Here is a 25,332-nt window from a genome sequence, read left to right on the forward strand (position 1 = left end):
ATGAACCACAAATCCCAGCAGGATAACAACCACTGGTGTTTTTTCCTCCAAACTTTATTTATTCAAAGTCATAAACAAAACAAAATAATAACTAACAACGAAATCAAAAATGACATAAAAGAAATAAAACCCACTCAAACTCATTATTGAACAAAATCAGTTACATTTACATTTCATCTTGTCAGAATATAATACACACAGCATATTAAATTCAACAAGATGAAGGTGTTCATAGTGTATTTGTATTGAGTATTACATAAGATGTATGTAGTTTAAACTCAACTTAAACTCTAACAGATCAACAGATCATGCATTTATAACAGCTCTCCACACAGCCCTTTCTCTAGCATTTTATTTTCATTCATTTTCACTTTCATTAGCAGATGTAAAGAGGGTTTTTTTATATATATATCTTATTAAAAGCCCCTCTGATATGTTATATATATCTATAAAAAAAAATCTGTCTCGCTCATGTCTGCAGTAGGCTCACTTAGCATAGGGGGTCTAGCCTCAGGACCCTTACTGGATACAGACATCCCAGGCGGGAATGAAACTTGCGATCCTCGGCTCCAAAGGCCTGTAGATATATAGATATATATATATATATATATATATATATATATATATATATGTGTATATATATATATATATATATATATATATATATATATTATTTTATTTATTTATTTTTTTTCTTTCCCCGCTCGCCCCTGTGGGCGGTCAATCTTTCAAGCTCGAGTCCTCTACCAGAGGCCTGGGAGCTTGAGGGTCCTGCACAGTATCTTAGCTGTTCCTAGGACTGCGCTCTTCTGGACAGAGATCTCCGATGTTGTTATATATATATATATATAAATATTGTCGAGAAAAACATCTTATTTTACTGTCACTATATATCATGCATAAAGCACCGTCATTATTTCATCATTACTTCATTAGTCTGCATCACTTATCATCAGTTTATCATGTATCATTTATCATTTATTTCAGAGCACGCAGGATAAAACCTATTCTAGAAGTAATACTCTATGATGTGGCGAAAACACCAGCAGAAGCTGTGGGTCCAGTCAGGCCCCAGTAAAGTCATATGAGGACACGGTGAACTTTTGTTGGCCGGAAATGGACACTCTCACACAACTACACATTCTACACACTATTGGTTAAGTTCCCAGAAACCCGGAGTGGAAACATCTGGAACATGTTGTTGTTCTTAGCCATAGAAGGACATAGAAGTGAGAACTGACTGATACTTATCATGTGACTTGACGTCATCATTGCAATAAAAACCTAGTGAAGAGACTGTTCGGGGGAGATCGGCTCCAAAAGGCTTGTGATGCTCATCTTCCCCATATGTACATATGTATAATAAAAATCACTATTTTGACATCTACTGAGAGACCATGCAGTCGTTTTGTCTCCTCCTCAAAAACTCGAATCATGACAATATATATATATATATATATATATATATATATATATATATATATATATATATATGTATATGTATGTGTGTGTGTGTGTGTGTATATATAACACCCAGCACGCCCCTGTGGGTGGTTTATCCTTCAAGCTCGGGTCCTCTAACAGAGGCCTGGGAGCTTGAGGGTCCTGCGCAGTATCTTAGCTGTTCCTAGGACTGCGCTCTTCTGGACAGAGATCTCTGATGTTGTTCCCGGGATCTGCCACTCGCCTAGCTTGGGAGTCACCGCACCTAGTGCTCCGATTACCATGGGGACCACTGTTACCTTCACCCTCCACATCCTCTCGAGCTCTTCTCTGAGCCCTTGGTATTTCTCCAGCTTCTCGTGTTCCTTCTTCCTGATATTGCTGTCATTCGGAACCGCTACATCGATCACTACAGCCGTCTTCTTCTGTTTGTCTACCACCATTATGTCCGGTTGGTTAGCCACCATCGTTTTGTCTGTCTGTATCTGGAAGTCTCACAGGATCTTTGCTTGGTCATTCTCCACCACCCTTGGGGGCATCTCCCATTTTGACCTTGGGACTTCCAGGTTATACTCGGCACAGATGTTCCTGTACACTATGCCGGTCACTTGGTTATGGCGTTCCATGTATGCCTTGCCTGCTAGCATCTTGCACCCTGCTGTTATGTGCTGGATTGTCTCTGGGGCATCTTTACACAGCCTGCACCTGGGGTCTTGCTTGGTGTGATAGACCCCAGCCTCTATGGATCTTGTACTCAGAGCTTGTTCTTGTGCTGCCATGATTAGTGCCTCTGTGCTGTCTTTCAGTCCAGCTTTGTCCAGCCACTGGTAGGATTTCTGGATATCAGCCACCTCCTCTATCTGCCGGTGGTACATACCGTGCAGGGGCCTGTCCTTCCATGATGGTTCCTCGTCTCCCTCCTCTTTCTTGGGTTTCTGCTGCCTGAGGTATTCACTGAGCACTCGGTCAGTTGGGGCCATCTTCCCAATGTATTCTTGGATGTTTGTTGTCTCATCCTGAACTGTGGTGCTGACACTCACCAGTCCCCGGCCCCCTTCCTTCCGCTTAGCGTACAGCCTCAGGGTGCTGGACTTGGGGTGAAACCCTCCATGCATGGTAAGGAGCTTTCTTGTCTTTATGTCAGTGGCTTCTATCTCCTCCTTTGGCCAGCCTATTACCCCAGCAGGGTACCTGATCACGGGCAGGGCGTACGTGTTGATGGCCCGGATCTTGTTCTTACCATTCAGCTGACTCCTCAGGACTTGCCTGACCCTCTGCAGGTACTTGGTGGTTGCAGCCTTTCCAGCGGCCTCTTCATGGTTCCCAAGGTATTTATAAATCAGTCTCTAACACTGCAAGTTTACACTTAATGTAAAAGAGCTAGCGTCACAGCAAGAGAGTTACATGATGCTGATAGGACACTGAGGTGACTGTTTTTTTTAACTTCAGGCACAGAATCTTCTTTGGTTCAGTCTTTTTTTAAGACAGAATCATCCTAGTGAATGCACATCTCTATAGGGCAAACCTTAAAACTGTAACCTAACACAAAATACATTTCAGTGACGACCACATTTATTTAATTCCATATACATGTAAAAACCATCAGCACATATCTCCACCCTTTCTGCATACATTGAGAATCTGAAACATGGAAAACTGCACCAAGACCCAGTGCAGAAAAGAGTAGGCTTCACAGATAAGACAATGATTAAATCAGACACAGTATAAACCGAGGACCTGGAGTGGAAGTGGATTGCTAGGTGTCATGCAGGTGCACGGCAACTGTGGGCAGGCTAAAGCAGCTTAAATAACACACCCTATAGACAACTGCATAGAGACATCAGTTGTTGTGTGAATGGCAGCTTATAACAACCAATGTCTTTTAGTTTTGAAAAAATGTATACACATCATACACATGCTGTAGTGTAGTGATGAATATATCATGGCTATCCTCCTGGCACTTAACAGCGTACACTATATTACAGGTACAGAGTAATATAGTACTGTGACTGTTTGTGCCGGGGGACCTCATCCTTGTGAAAGGTACAGAGACACGGTGTTTAGAGAAAATGTGCCTTAGCTGTTCCAATACTCCTGACACATAAGCATCACTGAGTGTTTTCACTTAGGCAGCAGTTGTCCTTCTTTCTTGCATGGGCTGGAGTTTTCTTTAGGTGCCTTTCCAGCTTTGACACATGTCCAGCTGGGATAGCCTCCATTATCATTAATGGAGCTCCAGTGGAGAGCGTGCAGTCCTTCAAGTATCTCGGTGTCAACATCTCCTCAGACCTGACATGGTCTGCCCACATTCAGGTCCAGACCAAAAAGGCTAGGCAGTGCCTGTACAACCTACGACAACTGAGGAAGTTCAGGGTCTCTCCAGTGATCCTCAGGACTTTCTATACAGGTGCTGTGGAGAGATGTGAGAGATTTTGAAGGACCCATCCCATCTGTTGCTGGGATGGGACGGGTGCCCCCCACCCCCCTATTATCCTTAAGTGACTGAGACAGGACTCATTATCATATTCAAATCAAATCAAATCAAATCACTTTTATTGTCACATCACATGTGCAGGCACACTGGCACAGCACATGCGAGTGAAATTCTTGTGTGCGAGCCCCACAAGCAACAGAGATGTGCAAACACAACAACACAAACGAGCAAAATACAAAAATGGCCAACCTGAAACTAATAAATATATGTACAATATATAATAGTGTATGCATTTCTGGATGTGTATACTAAATATTTTCCTACGAGTGTGTGTGTGTGTGTGTGTGTGTGTGTGTGTGTGTGTGTGTGTGTGTGTATACACATTTTTACAAATTAAATAGTAAAAATAAATAAATAAATAATAAAAATAATAAAATATATAAAATATACAGAGTTGAATATGTGCAAAACAAGTGGCATTTATATACAGTGTGTAGTGCAGTGCATATATTCTCATATCATCCTGATTCTTCTGGCCTCGCTATAGCACATGACATTTTAACACCCTTCCCACACAATGTGCACAAGATGTAATTTTCCATATTGTTTTATTTTATTTTATTTCTATTTATATAATGTACATAACTCACCCACTTGCAACACATAATGTCCTCTTTGTATATACTCATTCACTGTATATAAAGTTCTGTCTTTCTCTTTTTTTCGTTGCACAGTCGAGGAGTGTATCAGGTCACATTTCACTGTGTGTTATACCTGTATAGCCATGCACGTGACAAATAAAGAATCTTGAATCACATTTACTCTGGGCCTTCTTGATGTGATGTTCTTCTGCTTCCCTGGCCACTGTGTCTGTAGGGATGGTGTTCACTCTATGTTGCAGCGTCCTGGTGACACCCAGTATATGCTTCAGTGGATGAAGAGAGTCAAACATTAAATTCTGATCTGTATGCGTAGGTTTACGGTACACATCAACTTTTAAATGTCCCAGATTACTGATGAAAATCTCAGCCAGATGAACAGAATCAACCTTTTAGGAGTGTGGATAAAAGTTTGTTAGGTTGCCAGCTGTGCCACGTTTTGATCTAGTTACCAAACCTGGAAACCTACAATCCATCAGCCCAAGTGTTTCCTGTATAATCTGTTTATACAGAATAAATATTACAGAAAGAAGTATTTTCTGTTCATCAGAACATTTTGTCTCATCAAAATATTATTTGTCAGAAAAATGAAATAAATCCAATGAGTGAAATGGTCTAAAAATTATTTTAGACCATTTTAAATTCATCCATTTGCTTTTCAGGGTTGCGGGGGGCACTGGAGCCTATCCCAGCTATCTTAGGGCAAGAGGCAGGGTACACCCTGGACAGGTTGCCAGTCTGTCGCAGGGCTACCACACAGAGACAAACAACCATCCGTACTCACATTCACTCATGGATTCACACTTATGGGCAATTTAGATTTTTCAATTGACCTATCCCCTCTAACTGCATGTCTTTGGACGGTGGGAGGAAGCCGGAGTACCCGGAGAGAACCCACACAAACATGGGGAGAACATGCAAACTCCACACAGAAAGATCCCGGCTTGATAGTGGAATTGAACTCAGGACCTTCTTGCAGGTAACTGTGCTACCCCATTTTAAATCACACTAAAATACTATTAGTGTATTTGAGTGCATTGCTGACCACTATTAATCATGTGCTTCATAACATGAGCCAAGGTGTGAAAAAAAGTGTGGGTCATTATCACCAGAGGTTTTGGGTGAAACCAGTGGCACCAGTGTCTGGCAGCCTCGCCTCTGTCAGTGCGCCCCAGAGTGGCTGTGGCTGCAATGTAGCTGCCATCACCAGTGTGTGAATGTGTGTGTAGATGACTGGATGTGTAAAGCGCTTTGGGGTCTTTAGGGACTAGTAAAGCACTATACAAATACAGGCCATTTACCATTTATATGAAAAAAGTGTGATGATCCTCTGCTCTCCATTACATTATTTAAATACAGTTCTTACAATATCATGTAAGAACACGTGATGATCATTCTCATTGAGTGGTAAATGGCCTGTATTTATACAGCGCTTTACTAGTCCCTAAGGACCCCAAAGCGCTTTACATATCCAGTCATCCACCCATTCACACACACATTCACACACTGGTGATGGCAAGCTACATTGTAGCCACAGCCACCCTGGGGCGCACTGACAGAGGCGAGGCTGCCGGACACTGGCGCCACCGTGCCCTCTGACCATTGTGAATCTACACAATACTAGATTTAAATACATTAAATAGAAACAAAGAATAGTGCTGCGGAAACGACACACTCTTCACTAATCGGGATAATTTCAGAGTTTTCTTCAAAGTTTTCTTCTTTATCAATGAGTGATACACGTTTTTATTAAACATTTGAACATAATACAAGACAAACTCTCGTACAGGATATAAAGTCGGAGAGCTACATGTTTTGAAATACACGCAGACATACCAAGACATTTTTGACAGTTTCATGCTCCCAATTTTGTGGAAACAGTTTGGAGATGACCCCTTCCTGTTCCAACATGACTGTGCAGCAGCGCACCAGGAAGGGTCTAGAAAGACATGTATGAGCGAGTTTGGTATAGAAGAACTTGACCAGTCTACAGGGAGTGCAGAATTATTAGGCAAGTTGTATTTTTGAGGAATAATTTTATTATTGAACAACATCCATGTTCTCAATGAACCCAAAAAACTCATTAATATCAAAGCTGAATGTTTGTGGAAGTAGTTTTTAGTTTGTTTTTAGTTTTAGCTATTTTAGGGGGATATCTGTGTGTGCAGGTGACTATTACTGTGCATAATTATTAGGCAACTTAACAAAAAACAAATATATACCCATTTCAATTATTTATTTTTACCAGTGAAACCAATATAACATCTCCACATTCACAAATATACATTTCTGACATTCAAAAACAAAACAAAAACAAATCAGCGACCAATATAGCCACCTTTCTTTGCAAGGACACTCAAAAGCCTGCCATCCATGGATTCTGTCAGTGTTTTGATCTGTTCACCATCAACATTGCGTGCAGCAGCAACCACAGCCTCCCAGACACTGTTCAGAGAGGTGTACTGCTTTCCCTCCTTGTAAATCTCACATTTGATGATGGACCACAGGTTCTCAATGGGGTTCAGATCAGGTGAACAAGGAGGCCATGTCATTAGTTTTTCTTCTTTTATACCCTTTCTTGCCAGCCACGCTGTGGAGTACTTGGACGCGTGTGATGGAGCATTGTCCTGCATGAAAATCATGTTTTTCTTGAAGGATGCAGACTTCTTCCTGTACCACTGCTTGAAGAAGGTGTCTTCCAGAAACTGGCAGTAGGACTGGGAGTTGAGCTTGACTCCATCCTCAACCCGAAAAGGCCCCACAAGCTCATCTTTGATGATACCAGCCCAAACCAGTACTCCACCTCCACCTTGCTGGCGTCTGAGTCGGACTGGAGCTCTCTGCCCTTTACCAATCCAGCCACGGGCCCATCCATCTGGCCCATCAAGACTCACTCTCATTTCATCAGTCCATAAAACCTTAGAAAAATCAGTCTTGAGATATTTCTTGGCCCAGTCTTGACGTTTCAGCTTGTGTGTCTTGTTCAGTGGTGGTCGTCTTTCAGCCTTTCTTACCTTGGCCATGTCTCTGACATCACAAGGTGTGCAATAGCACACCTTGTGCTTTTGGGCACTCCAGTGATGTTGCAGCTCTGAAATATGGCCAAACTGGTGGCAAGTGGCATCTTGGCAGCTGCATGCTTGACTTTTCTCAGTTCATTGGCAGTTATTTTGCGCCTTGGTTTTTCCACACGCTTCTTGCGACCCTGTTGACTATTTTGAATGAAACGCTTGATTGTTCGATGATCACGCTTCAGAAGCTTTGCAATTTTGAGACTGCTGCATCCCTCTGCAAGATATCCCACTATTTTTGACTTTTCTGAGCCTGTCAAGTCCTTCTTTTGACCCATTTTGCCAAAGGAAAGGACGTTGCCTAATAATTATGCACACCTGATATAGGGTGTTGATGTCATTAGACCACACCCCTTCTCATTACAGAGATGCACATCACCTAATATGTTTAATTGGTAGTAGGCTTTCAAGCCTATACAGCTTGGAGTAAGACAACATGCATGAAGAGGATGATGTGGACAAAATACTCATTTGCCTAATAATTCTGCACTCCCTGTAAAATTGGGGTTCATAAAAATCCAAATGAACTCCCTTTGTGTAGTACATTCATATATAAATTTTTTAAGTACTAACCCCTGACAGTTTGCAAGCAGATCAAGCAGAATTTTTGGAAGTTGTTTATGATTATTTATTTAAAGTGATTAAGAAACATTCATAGAGTTCTTTATCTACACAAACACTGTATAGTACAAGAGGTTCTAGGTGGTATTTATCTTACTTAATGTTACATTAGGAGTTGCTGTAGCTCAAGAGGGAGAGCAGGTCACTTTGGTCAACAGCTACAGAAATACATTTTACTTTGGCTTTGATCCACTTTCAAGGAAATAAACATTCCATAAATTTTTTTCCTGTCATTACAGAACCTCAGTGACAATTTGCAGGATAAAATTTGTAGAGTAATTTTGAAATTTCAAGTTTGACCTGATGATGGCAGTGTTTTTTCACTTCTACACTGTCACTGTTACAAAAAAGTGCTTAACTCAAAAGAATCAACCATGTTGTGTGTACAAAAAACAGACAATGTTGCAAATAATTAATTTTAAATTATCTTTAGGTGCTTGTTATTAATAGCCTGTCACAAAACAGATCATTTGTTCTTAATTCTTTAAATTAATCTACAAAAATTCAAAATGTAACACAGTTTGGCAGGAAAAAATACTATTTTATGCCCAGTGATTCTCAAGCAGTCATTAGTCAAATCTTAGCATTTCCTGATATGGTGAGTAGAGTGTTCTAAAAGACAAATTGAAGAGACTGGAAAAGCGGAGAATTAAAGAAAAAAAAAAGTCGTCCTCTGGTTTAATATATTTCTTCAACATTAAATGATCCAGTGACAGTTGTCAGTATTCCCACTGCTGCACAGCAACAACAACTGTTGATCATTCATTCAGCAAATTTTATTTTTCAAATTGTTAACAAATACAGTTTAAAACATTAATTAGTCATTGTCAATTTGTGATTTGTCCTGTTCTCATTGTGTGACGAATTATGATGGCTGTTTGGTAGCCGTCTGCATACAATGCATACTCTCTCTCTCTCTTCATGTGTGTGTGTTTCTCTGGTGAATTTCGACAACAGTTTTATGTTAACATACAATCCTTAATATGTTTTATGTGTGTGTGTGTTTGTGTGTGGGGGAGGGGGGGAGGGGGGGGCACCATAGAGAGTGTTTGCCCAGGGCGCCAAACAGGCTAGGACCGCCACTGACCATCACGTTAATCTAGCTAAGTGTAAACAGCAGTAAATACTAAATATTGAATGTTCTTGTGTAGCAAGCAGGACCGACAGCGCACAATGTGCTTGGAAATAGCACCAATAAAGGTGTAGTTTATGTCTATGAACAGTGACAGTGACTTCCTGACAAATAGACCACAGTCTGTCAGACCCGCCCCCCACCGGTCCAGCACCATCACACTCAGCATCGGGTCTCCACAAGGATGTGTTTTGAGTCCCCTCCTGTTTACGCTCTACACATCCGACTGCTCCCCTACCCATCTCTCAAACACCATCATAAAGTTCGCGGATGACACCACAGTGGTTGGACTCATCTCAAGGGGGGATGAGTCGGACTACAGAGATGAGGTCAACAGACTGACTGAGTGGTGTTCAGTTAACAACCTCCAACTGAACACCACGAAAACTAAAGAACTTATCTTGGACTTCAGGAAGGGCAGAGCAGACCCGGCCCCACTTTACATTCACGGGAGCTGTGTGGAGAGGGTACACTCCATGAGGTTTCTGGGTGTGCAGATATCTGATGACCTCTCCTGGACTGCAAATACTACAGCGGTGGTTAAAAAGGCCCAGCAGCGTCTCCACTTTCTGAGAGTGCTCAGGAGGAACAACCTGGAGGAGAGGCTGCTGGTGACATTTTACAGAGCCACCATAGAGAGCATCCTAACGTACGGCGTAACAACATGGTATGCAGGGTGCTCAGCTGTGGACAGGAAAGTACTGCAGAGGGTCATCAACACAGCCCAGAAGATCACTGGCTGCTCTCTGCCCAGCCTGGAGGTCACTGCAAACTCTCGGTACCTCAGCAGAGCTGGTAATATCATCAAGGACCACTCTCACCCCAGCAACCAACTGTTTGAACTATTACCGTCAGGCCGACGGTACAGGTCACATAAAACCAGGACAAACAGATTCGGGGTTGACTTCTTTCCCAGAGCTATCACCGTAGTAAATAAGCAGAAAAACAATTGAACCTATTCCATACCGTCACTGTCATTATATTATGCTGCTATTCATACTGTCATTATATTAATGCTGCTATCCTGTATATATTGTACATACTATTGTTTGAGTACTTATGATTGGTTTTTTTTGTACTTTTTATATCTTACATTTATATTTATTATTGAAACTTGCACCAAGGGAGTGGCACTCCAATTTCGTTGTACTCTGTACAATGACAATAAAGGCTATTCTATTCTATTCTATTCTATTCTATTCTACAGCTGCTGGATGGGATTAGCATGTCATAGCTATCTACCAAACTGCTAATTGGGGGATTTCAGGCCATCTATGGATCATTTTTGCTAACTGTTTATTCAGCTTAGGCTCAAAGAGCTGCAGCCTGTGCCCTAGCTGTCATAGGGCAAGAGGCGTGGTCCACCTGCACAGGTGAGCAGTCCATCACAGGGCCAACAGAGAGAGACAGAGAAGCACTCTCTCACATCCACACCTACAGCCAATTTAGAAGCACCAATGAACCTAAGCAGCATTTCATTGGACTGTGGGAGAACATCCAACCTCCACAGAAAGGCCAACAAGCTTCAACCTACAACCTTCTTGCTTTAAGGCACTAGTGCGAACCACTTTTCCCCATTTCAGCCCAAATCCTGCATCTTCCTGTTTCTGACTCCAGGCCAGCTCCACTAACACTTTCTCATCAGACACTGCCACCTAGTGGAGGAAGTCTTAGTTCCATTTGAAGCTTCAGATTACAGTTAGTTCCTTTACAAAGAGGTGGAGGTGGTGGGGCCACAACACCATCATCACTGAGTGCCATAGGACACTTAACCTTTGTTTCCATATGCTGGGAACTTCCTGTTGTTCCAAGGAGGACTGGAAAATGTGTGAAAATCTCCCAGTCAGTTCCTCACAGCACACTTCAATCATTTCCCTCCCACAGCATCAGGACCAGGGCTTTTTCTCTCTTTGGTCCCACTAAGAGATTTCCACACAAACACCTCATCAGTGGGACTCTCAGAGCTACCAGCCCTTTGCTGCAATCACAAAGCTCTTCATTGAAATCAATGATATCAAAGCTGGAATCAAATGAGTCCAAGTCTTCTGCTGATTCAGCATCACATTCATCTTTGCTCCTTGTTCTGCATCCCCACCATGGACTTCATTCCTTTCCAAGCCAGCCTTGAGTGTCCTTTATTCAGCTCATCCTCTGCTTTACTTTTACACCTGATTTTAGCTGCTTTATCTCTCTTTCAACAAGTTTCTGTGCCTCAATCTTTTTCTTTTCTCCCTCATAACAAGACAGCTTCTTCTGCCTGAGAACATGTTGGAGTGATTTACTAATCCAGGGCTGCTTATTGGGGAAAATACTTCCTGTTTTCAAAGTACTCCCCATTTTTCCCAGAAAGAAATGTAAGTAGAAATCGATGATCTAAGTGAGAACATGAGCCTTTATAAAGTCCCAGTGGGTGCAGTCAAAGCAGTCCCTCAGTCCCAGTATAGAGTCTTTGGTCCAGACTGGAACAACTGTGTGCCCAGTTTGAGCTCTCTTCAGTGCTGTGACCTGACAGACCCAGAGGGGCCATCACATCACATTTAGAAGCTCCCCTAATGGAGCCACAACACATGTCCAACACTTAGTCTGTCTTGTTGGACCAACTGGAAGAAATGATTCAAGGACTTAGTCACAGAACAGAGATTCAAATCTCCAAAATCCAACTGGCTGCATCAGGACATATAGTCTGAAACTCTGCACAGTTTCCTGTTTGAAGCTGCTTCCTGTTGGCTTCAGCTGTTTGGAGTTTCCATTTTCTAAACTTCTACATTCTGAACCTTCTTCAGCTCTGAACAGATGATGAAACACTGAATGATTTCAAGCTCACACTTTGTCTAATAAACTTACATCTTTCATTCTTTATACAGATTTAGTCGCTGTGGTTTGTCAGAGATCAGCTGTGATTATCTGGCAGCAGCACTGAAGTCCAACCCCTCCCATCTGAGACAGCTGGACCTGTGGGACAACAACCTGAAGGATCCAGATGTGAAGCAGCTGTCTGATCTTCAGAGTCCAGACTACAGACTGGAGACTCTGAGGTCAGTAGAGTGATGGAGTGAGTGGGTGGTGCTGTCAGCAGTATTGTACTAAACACAGTCAGTATGAAACAAAGATCCAGTGTTTCCTGTAAAGCTGCCGCTTCTCAGTGAAGCTGTGAGAGGAGAATGGTGACAGGCTTCAGGATTGGACACAAACACTTCCTGTTTCTGACCTTTATGGTCACCATAGTAATGGCTGACACGCTCTGATCAAACACTGTCAACAGCCAATCAGCTCTCTGAACAAAGCAGCACGCAGACCAATGACTGCATTCATTTCCAAGTTTAAAGCAGTGAAGAACACAGTCTGTAGGTGAGGAAGAATTTAGTGAGAGCAGATGTTTGGATGGAATTCCTCCAGTTAACAGCTGGAACCGTCCATCTGGATTGTTGGGCTTGTTGTTGGGGTTCCTACAGAGCTCAGAGTGGACACACCAAGGTTCTTCTAATGAATGAAAGTCCAAACTCAAACTAGGAGGGAAAAACATTTTCATCAACTTCAATAAAAATCCAAAGATTAGAAAAAGTGAAGCAACAATGAGTCCTAGTACAGTCCCAGCACTGAAGTCCCTGCTGCTCTTTATACTGGATGTGCTGCATCACTGACTGACAGCTGATGAAGAGTCTCTGGAAACACTCGTTTATCTCCTCTGCTCTTCCTTCTTCTCTCTGCAGGTGGAGCTGGTGGTGGTAAACAGGACGGTGTGTGTGCTGAGAGAGGAGGAGCTGTGTCCTGATGATCCAGAGAGGTTGAAGCAGCAGCAGCTTGTGTGTAGAGACGCTCTGACTGGGCCATGTTACTGGGAGGTGGAGAGGAGAGCTTCATCCAGCAGTGACTGACAGAGGAATGAGAAGAAGTGCAGATGACTGTCAGTGCTGCAGAGTGAACTGCTCTGAGAACAGCTCCACTGTCAGACACAATGTAGAGTCCAGCATCATCCCTGTGTGTCCCTCTGGATCTGACAGAGGATCATCAGTGTATCTGGACTGCTCTGCTGCTGCGCTGTCCTTCTACAGTCTCTGCACAGTCTCTGTCTGACTCTGGCTTCAGACCCTCCTGGATCAAACTCACCTGGAAAGACTTTCAAACATCACTCAATAGATTTGAATACAGAATATATTTGATATATACTGTAGATGTACTGTAGAGTTGCAGTTTGTCACTTGTAAATACAGTCTGTGAGCAGCTATGAGCTGAAAGATCTTTCTAGAAACACGAAATGTTTTCACTCTTCTGTTGCTTTTTCAGTTCATTTTATTAGATAGTTAAGTTTGAAACAATAAGTAGTTGAAATATTAAGAAATAATACATAAGAAATAAATAGTAATCCATGTTTGTTGATTAGATTTATATGTTTAAATGTGTTATTTGTGCTAATTGTGCAATTATAGAGGAACCTTTTCTAAAGTTGTGTTGTGGCTAAGAGGGCATTTTTTGGCTGTCACACTCAGCAAGCTAATTAAGAGACGAGCCACGAGGTTTGCACGTCTGCAGAAAGATAAATAAAGAGTGCCTTTTCTGGACATCCCCACCGAGTAAAAATGAAAGTTTATTCCCTTTGAGTGAGGCCAATGAGGTAAATGTTTTGTTTATTATCGTTGTATGTAAATGCACGAGTTTTGCATGGTATTCAAGTGCAATAGCCGCAGTGTGAAGTGTAATGTGTACTTTATTGTGTACTTTGTTGGAATGTTTCGTTGTATATAATGCTTAAGGACTTTAGTAAGAATATTCATTTAAGTTTGTATTTCCTTTTAGTTCTGACGGCATTGTATCGGCTGTGGTTGGACATCATTACATGTTAAGACATGTGGAAGAATCCTCCTGTCCGAAATAAATGTCAGTTTAAACACAAAGAACAAGTTGAGCTTTATTAAGACTCGAGGGGAGTAACAATGATCATTGTTCTGACAGCATTTTGAGTGGGAACAGTTCAAAGTTATTTACTGATTGAAACGAGCTGAATGTTTCTGTGCACGATGAAGAAGATCAGCAGCAGCAGCTCAGCTGATCAATGAGTTGACATCTATCAGTCGTTTCATGAGATGAAGTCATCAGCAGACATTTGTTCTAACTGTGTGATGAATGTCAGAACGTCAGGGCTCTGCTTTAGTCACTACTTGATGATCATTGGCTCATTGTTGAATCCAGTGGCCCAGTCTGACCTCTGAGGAGGAAACACATGTTTACTGAGTGAATCGCTGCCATTAGGAACTAGTTTTTCATATCACAGCCTAGAAATCACACAGGACCATTTCTGCAAGTGAAAAGTCGTGATTGGAGGAAAATAATTGTATCGTTTGTGCAACTGTTGTTTGTAAATTAAGAATTGTCCCAACTACATGTGCTGCTGACCTTTGACCTTTTCTTTAGGTGCACAGAGGCCAGAGGAGTCTGTGGAAACATCCAGAACTGAGGCAGTGCTACAGATGTCTTCAAATAAAGTGGTGTATTATCCATGGATGCGTTCCATTCCTGTTCAGACCTGCTCGCTGTCAATGGGCTTCATTCCCAGTGTTGGGGAGTAACGGAGTACATGTACCGCCGTTACATATTTAAAATACAAATATTTTTGTTGTTGTTGTTGTTGTGCTAAGCTAACAGGCAGAATGCTACAGGCATAGCCCTAACGAATGTAGCCTCATGGGCAGTGTAGTCCGTGCTGCAGGGAGAATGGACTGCCATACCCGTCTGTGAGCGCGAGGAGGGAGAAAAAGGAGAGTGGAAAACTACGAGTTGTCATCGAGCAGAAACGGGAGCTGGAAGCATGTAAATATAATAATAACCACTGCAGCCAAGAAGAGTGCCTGACGAGCCCAGTTGTAATGAGCTATTAAGACTCGACTGTACGCTGTGTTCGTGTTTTCCTCCGAAACAATAAGCTCCGTTGGAGCAGCCTTTCAACGCCTCTCTCTGTCTCTCGCTAGCAAACTTGACCCAGTCAACAAAGTAATTTTTCGGCTCCGAGCCCGACACGGACCCCGACGTATTAGCCAGAGGTCCCTTTACTACGGTTCGGAGCTGCGGAGCTTCAGTAATAGTAATAAATCACATTCATGTAGTTGTAAACAGCATGATAATATATTAAGTAATCCAAAGTATTCAGAATACGTTACTCTCATTGAGTAACGTAACGGAATACGTTACAAAATACATTTTGGGGCATGTATTCTGTAATCTCTAGTGGAATACATTTTAAAAGTAACCTTCCCAACACTGTTCATTCCATTTCAGACTGCCGGTGGTCGGCTGGAATCCAAACTCAACATGGCTCCTGTGTTAGAAGAGCCTCTGATTTTAAAATATGCACATTTAATAGTTTCTTTCCAACACTATGGAGCTACCAGCCCAGTATATGTAGCCCACAGTAGATGGAGTTATCAAGCTGCACTGACAAACATCATGACTCATGTAATCTCTACATGTGGACCTTTCACAGATGGATCCAAGTGCAGATTCAACTCTGCATTACATTTGACTTCAGCTGTTACACACTTTCATTTTCTGGCTGTGTCACTTCCTGCTTTTTGGATCAGATAGTTTATCCATGTCCGCAAATGTTTGGCTGCATATTTTTATCATCTATATTTTCCAGTCTTCATACAGCCGATATTTCATGTGAACTCCAATATGCCACCTGCCATCACGTTTTCAGGGTTCATTCAGTGTTGGAAATGTAGGACAAACAGCAGCACATGTTCTCTAAATGTTTGCAGTAATTTTTAAATGAAGCTGATACTACATGAGACATTTTCCACATTTATTGTCTTTGAACAGAGAATAATAAAGCCATCAAACATATACAGGTTTGTGCAAATACAAATGCCTGTGGTGCATTTGATGACCTGCAGAGGAGAACAAGTCGGGCTTTTCAGCCCTAACACAACCTCTTTGTTCTCAATACTACAAAACCTTAAAAGGCTGATATGCAAGTTTGCATGAATCACCAACACAGTTGTATTTTTTCTACTATAGTTATATTTAAGGTGATCAAATATCTGCTGACTGATTAGATCCAGTATCTATTACAGATGAACTGGATATCACAGCGCATGCTGTTAATCCGTCATATCAAACTAAACAGTGTTGCTGGTGTAAATATCCTCCAATAAAGTCAGATTGTTGTGATTATGCTTCATTTTTATGTACTGGGGTATCAATGACCCCCACGCTGCCGCAGCAGCGCCTGTGCGTGGCCCCCAAGTGCTACGTTTTCTTTCCCGATCCCCTGACGAACCCATTAGAATCGCTCTGGGGCACTCTTCGACCCCAAATGATCGTTCTGTTTTTTTCATTCTCATTCACCTGTCTCTACTGAGGGTGGGGTACTTTGGGACCCCCGGGGTCTGGGGCTGCCCCGAAGGGGAGCAGGGGGCATATAAGTCTGTGGACGGACCTGCGCTAGGTTCTTCGGATCACAATGTTATTCATCTCCTCCCTGCTTACAGATCTGTGATTAGGAGGGAGAAGGCCTGTGTGAAGCGGACTAATGTCTGGACAAAAGACAGTTGTGTTGCCCTTCAGGGGTGTTTTGATTGCACTGATTGGTCCTTGTTTCAAGAGAGCACTTCTGATTTGGATGAACTCACTGATGTGGTGTGTAGCAAAGACTCTGTGATTCCAGTCAGAGAATTTAAGACTTTCCCTAATAACAAACCGTGGCTCTCTAAAGATATTAAGGATCTGATACTTAAAAGGAAACTTGCTTTTAACGAGGGAGACGTTCCCACTATGAGAATATTGAGGAAGGAGGTGAGGGCTGCACCCTCTGTCAGAGTCAAAGTCTTTAGGTCTGTAAGGGATATAATACTCTTCATCTTTGCCTGACTGCCTCTTTTTCTTGGTCTTTGGTCGCTCTTCGCCATCTTCCTGCTGACCTCTTCTTTTACCACCTACCATCTCTGAAAACACCCCCTGGTGGAAATAGAAAGAATTACATGGTACAAAGTGACAAAACATGATACAGAGATCCTACTATCTTCCTCTTCTAGTTTGTATACAACATCATCTACATCAAAACTGCACTTTATTTTGCTTCTTCTTTATCAGACAGCACAAACAACTTTCTCATTTTGACTCAAATATTGGTTTTGAATGAAAATTATGCAATCCTGGGTGTTTATTCAACTTGTGAGCAGGTTTTCTAATCCACCGTACTATTATTATTGACACTAGTACATGTTCGTGCTGCTGGCAAACTAATAAACTCAAGAGCATATAGCAAAGCAAAAAAGTGAAAAGTAGGTCTTGCCTACATAAATAAACATAAGACAGTTGTGAGACTTTGACATAGTAACATGTGCAGTAATATTTACACCTGTGATGACATCTCACAAGCATTAGCCTTATTTTGAAACCAAGATTGTTTACACAGAGTTTGTAATTGCAGAGAAATGCTCCATTTATTTTGGTCATTTCATTTTTGAGCAGGAAGCTCACCTTTTTTGTTATAGCCTTTAGCTGAATAGAGAGGTTTCCAATTAAATACATATTCTTTAAATAATGTTCCCTCTTATAAGAAGTAGGATAATTAAATTAAAAAAAAAAAAAACGTATTATACCTCTATCACTTAGAAAAAAACCCTGTTTTTTTTCTGTTGTCTGTTATATAACGTTAGTGATGCTCGTTTCAATTCATTTCTTAATCAGCTAAACAAGTCAGTTAAGAAACAGTCAAATATTAAGTTAAATTTGAAAACGGTTTAAAAAAAAACATCCCCATTCCAAAATGTCACATGACAATCTCATTGGCTCACGGAGTTATGATGTCACTACACTTTGATCTTTTGAAGTTTTTCCTTAAACAGGGGTGAGAAACAGCAGTTTTTTAGTTCGTGTCTTCGCAGCATTTGTGTTTGCAGCCTTCACACGTTCACCACAGAAACTTTTGGAAACCTTTGCAGAGTTGTCGTGTACAACCTTCAACATGTATCCAACAAGACACCAACTGTTGGGGGAAAGCTCTGCAAAAACCCAGGAGAAATAAAGACACAATGAGACAAAGTTACTTTTTATGCTTTAACGTGCACACGGGTAAGCTGTTAAGAACAACTCACACCCATGAACAGAGGCTTGGCATTTTTATAGGCACAAATCACAGAGACGGTGAGAACAGGATAAGAAAATAATAAACAGATAAAATAAACAACTCCATATGTGGCGCTAGTCTCGTCAGCAGAGAGCTGGGAGAAAGATAAAATAATCTAAAACAATATGTCCCAAAACAATATGTCTTCGCTGGGAAAGTCTAAAAGGATAATTCTAAACTAATCTAACCATAGACAAAGGGCATCTTTGTACATTTAAAAGAAGGTAAAGAAACATAGAATCATTTTCCACTAACATATTCCCTCCTGTTTTAACTTATTTTAAATGTATACAACAATTGTCTGTAAAGGTTATTTATTAAGTATCTTTAGCAATTTTTTAATTGTCAAAATGTCAGCATAGCATAAATGTAAATCATGTGGTCTAAAGAATGAAACAAATAAAATAATAAAAAGAACAAAGAAAAGTATAGTAAATAAAATAGCAACAGGAATAATCAAGAGAAAACAATAAAACTAAAACTACAAAAAATAAAAGGATAAAACCTTATATTGTACCTGCATAAACTACTAATGTGTTAATCAGTGCATGATCACTTGACAAGTCATTTTTAATCACCACGTCATTTATTAGCAGCTATTACAAGTTGTCCTCTAACAGAATTGCAACGGGATGCTGTTCTTTTTGAGACACGGCAACATAAGCAGTCATTGTAGGTGTGTGGTCAGTGACATATTTTTGCAGAACAGTCAAATTCTGCAAAACTTAATAAATGTCTCCTCCAGCTTCGTATCCATCAGGGATAAAAGTGCAACATGTCTCCCCGATCAGCTTACAAACTCCTCCTTGTGATGCTGTTAGCAGGTCTAGTGTCAGTCTGTTCTGCAGCACCATCATTCTGATGGCCTTCTGTTCTCCTGCTAAGGCCGTTCCCAGGGTCTTAGTTAAGTTGATGTGTCGTAGCAGAGCATATCGGTTGATTTCCACGTGATCCCGCACCTCGGCAACTCCAATGCCGGGGATCAAGCTCTGTAAGAATTTCACTCCTCCTCAGATGTGAAACATCTGGTTCCTTTACTGCTTGGTGCCGTCCGTGCACATCCTGTCTGGTACTGAGTCTTTGTTTGTAGTGGCATCCGGTAGATAGGTGAGTAGGCAGCTCCCCCACTGCCCGCGATCCATTGTTCATCACACATACTGGCAGTTGTGCTGCGTGCAGTTTGTTCAGTAGAATTACATCAGGCAGTGGGTCTGAGACTTGGGGCCAGGTCAGTAGCTAGGTCTGTCCGGAACAGTTCACATTTGTGGGTCATGATGACCTCCAGGTTGCTTTTGCTGGGATGCTGTAGTTGGCCTTGGACCAAAGAGTACCGTAGCCTGGATGTGTTGCCAGGCCCAACAGGCACCAACTGCGATCTTCAGGTATGCTGTACGGCCACAGGCCAAACGTCTGTGAGGATAGGGGCATATGGGTACATGCAAAGCAGTCAGTTTTATTATTCAGGTGAGCTGTAGTGTTCATAAACTGCCACCAGAAATTAGTGGCGTAGCCATGGGGAAACTTGGTGTACTTTCCTTTGTCATACAGTGTCTGCCTTTTCTTCATATAGCGTGACTTGTTGTCCCTCACGGAAGCAAAGATGAGGAGCCCGGTCAGGGTCAGGGCCGCTGCAGCTATTAGGAGCCACCACCTCATGACAACAGGACACACCCTCCTGTCGTGAGTAGACCCCCCGGCCAGGAAGGCTGACCCCTCCACCGGGCGAGATCAATTCAATTCAATTCAATTTTATTTATATAGCGCCAAATCACAACAAAAGTCGCCTCAAGGCGCTTCATAGATACAGAGAAAAACCCAACAATCATATGACCCCCTATGAGCAAGCACTTTGGCAACAGTGGGAAGGAAAAACTCCCTTTTAACAGGAAGAAACCTCCGGCAGAACCAGGCTCAGGGAGGGGCGGCCATCTGCTGCGACCGGTTGGGGTGAGAGAAGGAAGACAGGATAAAGACATGCTGTGGAAGAGAGACAGAGGTTAATAACAGATATGATTCAATGCAGAGAGGTCTATTAATACATAGTGAGTGAGAAAGGTGACTGGAAAGGAAAAACTCAATGCATCATGGGAATCCCCCGGCAGCCTACATCTATTGCAGCATAACAAAGGGAGGATTCAGGGTCACCTGGTCCAGCCCTAACTATATGCTTTAGAAAAAAGGAAAGTTTTAAGCCTAATCTTAAAAGTAGAGATAGTGTCTGTCTCCCGAATCCAAACTGGAAGCTGGTTCCACAGAAGAGGGGCCTGAAAACTGAAGGCTCTCCCTCCCATTCTACTTTTAAATACTCTAGGAACAACAAGTAGGCCTGCAGAGCGAGAGCGGAGCGCTCTAATAGGGTGATATGGTACTACAAGGTCATTAAGATACGATGGGGCCTGATTATTTAAGACCTTGTATGTGAGGAGCAGGATTTTGAATTCAATTCTGGATTTAACAGGAAGCCAATGAAGGGAAGCCAAAACAGGAGAACGATCACAACGATTGGGCGAGCCTGTGTCGGCTGAGTTTAGATGGCTTCACTTACTCGCCTGCAGTGACTCTGATGGATCCAGGATGGTCGTTCCGCAATTTTGCAAGCGGTGGGCGTGGTGAGGAGAACCTGATGTGGTCCCTCCCACCTGGGTGTGCTCCAGTTTTTCCTTTGGAGCACCTTGATCAGAACCCAGACACTGGGCTGTAATCTGCAAGACACTTGATAGACATCATTACATTCTTCGTTATTTACAATCATCTCTTTATTTTCCTACAACTTAGACATACATTTTGCTACTGAAATTGTATCTGCCTTTTTCACTGGGTAGATTTCCGGCCACTTTGAGAACACGTCTATGACCACTAGGGCGTATTTCGACCCTTGGCATTCATTTAGCTCAATAAAGTCCATATGAATTGTGTGAAAAGGATAAGGTGGTGTGGGAAAACTGCCTCTTTTTGGTCTCAGGTTCCCCTGAGCATTCTATTTTTGACACGCCATGCATGTTCTGACAAATTGTTTTGCTGAAGTTCCAAAATTTACAGTGTAGAAATGAGAGTTGACAATACAGGTCATTGCCCCCGTTGACAAATGCGTACAGCCATGAGTCACTAACGCCGCCATTTTGTGGAGGGATTTTGGCAACACTGGCTTGCCATAACACATCATTAAGTCGTTTGTCAGAACTGCACCGTGTTTTAGCCATTTTGCCTGCTCGGCTGTGCTTGCTGCTTTTTGTTCATTTTTCAACACATCCAGTGGAATCTGATGTGTGTCTACTGCCATCAATGTGATGTTTGTCGTTTGTGCCGCCTGTTTTGCTGCTCTGTCAGCAAAGTTATTGCCTGTAGTAATGAAAGAGCCATCAGTTTTGTGTGCTGCACATTTACACAATGCGAGTTGTTGTGGTAAATGTATTACAGTCAGTAGGCGTTGTAGCAGGCTGGCATGCTGAACCGGTGGATGTGGTTGATGTAATCATTCCTCTGTTTTGCCAAATATTCTGCAAAATGATGCACAGCAGAGAAAACATACTGGCTGTCTGTATAAATGTTTATTTGTTTATCTTTGTGTATTTCACATGCGCGAATCACAGCTATCAGCTCAGCGCTCTGTGCAGAATATGAAGAAGAAAGTGGTTTTGCTTCTATTATCCTACTATCTGTGGTTACTGCGTAACCTACACAATTTTGGCCTGTGCTGTAAGGTCAAATAAGTTCTTAAGTGGCTGCCTCAAAACTGTTTTGCATTATTTCTCTGTGGCCTACTCCTACAATCTCGTGTGAAGTGACCTTCCTCTCCACGGTTCTAGCAGGCGTTGTCTCTATGTTATCTGCTGTTTCTGCGTGACTGTCTGCAGCCTTGGTGTTTGTGACTTTGCTCGCCTCTCTGTTCCTGATAGCCACCTGCGGATTAGTGTTTTAGTCTATTGTCAACACGTCAGCCTTATTTTTAAGTTACAGAATGCTTCTTCTTTTTTTTGTCTTGGTTTGGGAGAATAGATGCAACACTACATTTTCACTTAAGGCAGTTTGAAATAATTTCTAGTTTTCAAACAAATCATGGATCTCACACATTTCAAACTTTCAAGTTGTTTCCCATTTATACATATATATATATATATATATATTTAACTTTGCATTGCTCATAGCTCATAGCTCTAAACCTAGGCATTTTTCAATCATATGCCTAATCACCATGTGTCACTGTGATTCTCAAGTATTGTCACAAGTTCGTTTAAATTCGTTTCCAAAACCAACAAAATAATCAAACAAAAACATAAACGTGTCAGGACACAAAAGAAAAAAGAAAAATGCTGCCACCCGAACAAGGCAGAAGTCTGCATATGTTGGCTTTTAATAGCATGCAGCTTCTGCTCTAAAAGAAACAAATAAATAAAAATAAAAGAAAATGTGTAACATGCTCATCAGCTTAGCAGTGTCTACATATTTAATTCAGCTTCTCAATCCTGTAGTTTTAGCTGTTGTCTACAGGGTTTTGCTTATTGGTTGTTATTATAGGTGTGCTCTATATCTCAGCAATGTGTCATGCTAGAATGATAGCTGTGAAGCTGGTCAAGTGCCTCTATGCACTTCATTAGTTAGTTATTCTCTGTATTGTCTTCATCTCACATGTCATTACACTGAGTTTCAGCAAACCTTAAGCTTGATGCAGACTACTGCTTAACAATTATCCACCTCACATCATAACCGACTAAGGTGCCTCTTCATATTAACATTATGTCATTGTTAATATTATCCTCTTTGTCTTATATAACAGCAATAGCATATTATAATATTTTATTAGTGTGTACCACTATACTACTACTGAGCCAATTTGATAGTTAGGATCATCTTATTTAGCAAACAGATAATTTAGAATTCATCCAATCTGCGGTCACATTTGTTCTCTCTGTTGCATGGCGGACCAGGCAGTTCTATTATAATATATTATTTATATTTTATTTTGTATCCATCAAGGGCTTCAGATGACCTGCAGTATCATCCTTTTCCCAGGGTGGAGACAGTTACCTTTTCACACACTGTCCTTGGCTGAACAGTGACACAGCCTTAATATACTTTATTTATGTTATTAAAATATTTTCGTGTGAATTATTTGCTTTATATCCATTTTATACATTGTGGGCATGGTCATCATGCCAACTGTGTTTCATTGATAATATCACTTTACAGGTTGTTATCCTTGCTATTATTAATTTCAAATACTCTAAAGATAATTTCTACTGTAATTTTCCCTTTGTTTATCTTTATTTCGTACTTTTTATATTTATATCTACTCAGTGGGGTCTGTTTTCAACCCTTTGGCAAAAAGATTACGCCGCTTCTCCTTCCTGTCGTGGCCGGCCAAATGACCTCTTAGCCATCCAAAGGGCATTACATGACAGTAAGAAGGAAAACTACCATCTCCAGAATAAAATTCAACAGATTGAAGATGAGAAACTTCAACTGGAGGAGAAGTGTAGACAGATGGAAGTGAAATATAAAAACCTGGAAGAAAGACAACAACGCCAGCCCGACATAAATATTATTAATGACGGTTGGGGAATCAAGTTTGGACAAGCCCGAGACCAGATTGTCTTCCTAATTAAGGAAGACAAGCAAAAGAGCGCGGAACTAAAGGAGATGTCCAACCAGCTTAAAGACAGCAAAGCTACGGTTGAGAAGACAGAATGGGATCTCCAATATATGGACCAAAAGAATCGGCTGCTCCAAACAAACTTCGATGAAGCTGTGAAAAAAAATAAAGAAATCCTCCAACAGAAGGAAGAACAGGAGAAAAAGCAAAGAGACATGGAGCACAAAGTCAAAGTCACGGAGGAAAAATACACAATGCTGAAAGAAAAGGTGGATGATACTCTGCGCCAAAATAAAGACCTTCTTCAAGAGAAAAAGCAACTAGAAGGGGAAAAAGAAAAACTGGACAAACAATGCTCACACATGCAGAAAAGGATGGATCAAATGGCGAGAAACAACTCCGAGCTCACTAAGGGGATATTGTTGGAATACAACAACTTGAAGCGCAAACACACTGAAATGCAGGCGCAAAAGCAAGAACAAGACAACATACATGGCGACCTGCAGCGTACGCTCCAAGATATCCACAGAAGAAATGAGGAGCTACAAGACATGTACAAAGAAGTACAACAGAGAAACACAGACATGCACAAGGACAAGATAATGCAGGAGGAAACATCCAAAGAGCTCAAGGAAAAGCTTGAAGAAAAACAAGCAACATTGGAAGAGGTGGAGAAAACATGCAAGAAGCTTGAGAAACAAAACGTAGAAACCATCGATGAGTTGAGAACCCTCATCCTGGAAAAAAAAGCTCTTGTAGAAAACTGCATGAAAAAGAAGAACAAACGCTTCCGCTGGCCCTGGAGGAGGAACTCTACTGCTTCCTCACCTGGTGTAGCCTCGTCTTGCTCCACCTCTGTTCACCCCCCCAACCAGTCCCGGCAGTTGACTGTCCCCTCCTGAGCCTGGTTCTGCCGGAGGTTTCTGCCTGTTTAAAGGCAGTTTTTCCTCCCAACTGTCGCCTAGTGCGTGCTCAGAGGGGATTGTTGGGGATTTCTCTCCTCTACCTTGTTTCATTATTTACTTAACTTTTTGTTCTTACTTCATTTTACCTTGTTTCATTATTTACTTGTTAACTCTTTCTTTTTCAACTTATTTATAAAACAATAAACAATTGAATTTATCCTTTGAGTATTTTTCATCTATACCTTTTTCAAACATTCATATCTGTCGTTTATCTTCTTCTTGAAACCTCATAAATGGTGAAGGAAAAATCCAACAGTTCATCTATATATAAAGAAGCACTTAAACTAAAACTG

General features: G+C 41.5%; 1 protein-coding gene across 1 annotated transcript in view; it reads left to right on the forward strand.

The window, feature by feature from the left end:
- Window positions 1-25,332, forward strand: part of LOC309692628 (ribonuclease inhibitor-like) — a 205,660-nt gene that overhangs the window by 12,604 nt on the left and 167,724 nt on the right. The window contains exon 2 of the mRNA XM_082511305.1: window positions 12,225-12,395. Coding sequence (XP_082367431.1) covers window positions 12,225-12,395 — 171 coding nt within the window. The remainder of the gene's footprint in view (window positions 1-12,224; window positions 12,396-25,332) is intronic.

This window comes from Aulonocara stuartgranti (assembly GCF_965226115.1).
Source record: "Aulonocara stuartgranti genome assembly, chromosome: 3".
NCBI classification, from domain to species: domain Eukaryota; kingdom Metazoa; phylum Chordata; class Actinopteri; order Cichliformes; family Cichlidae; genus Aulonocara; species Aulonocara stuartgranti.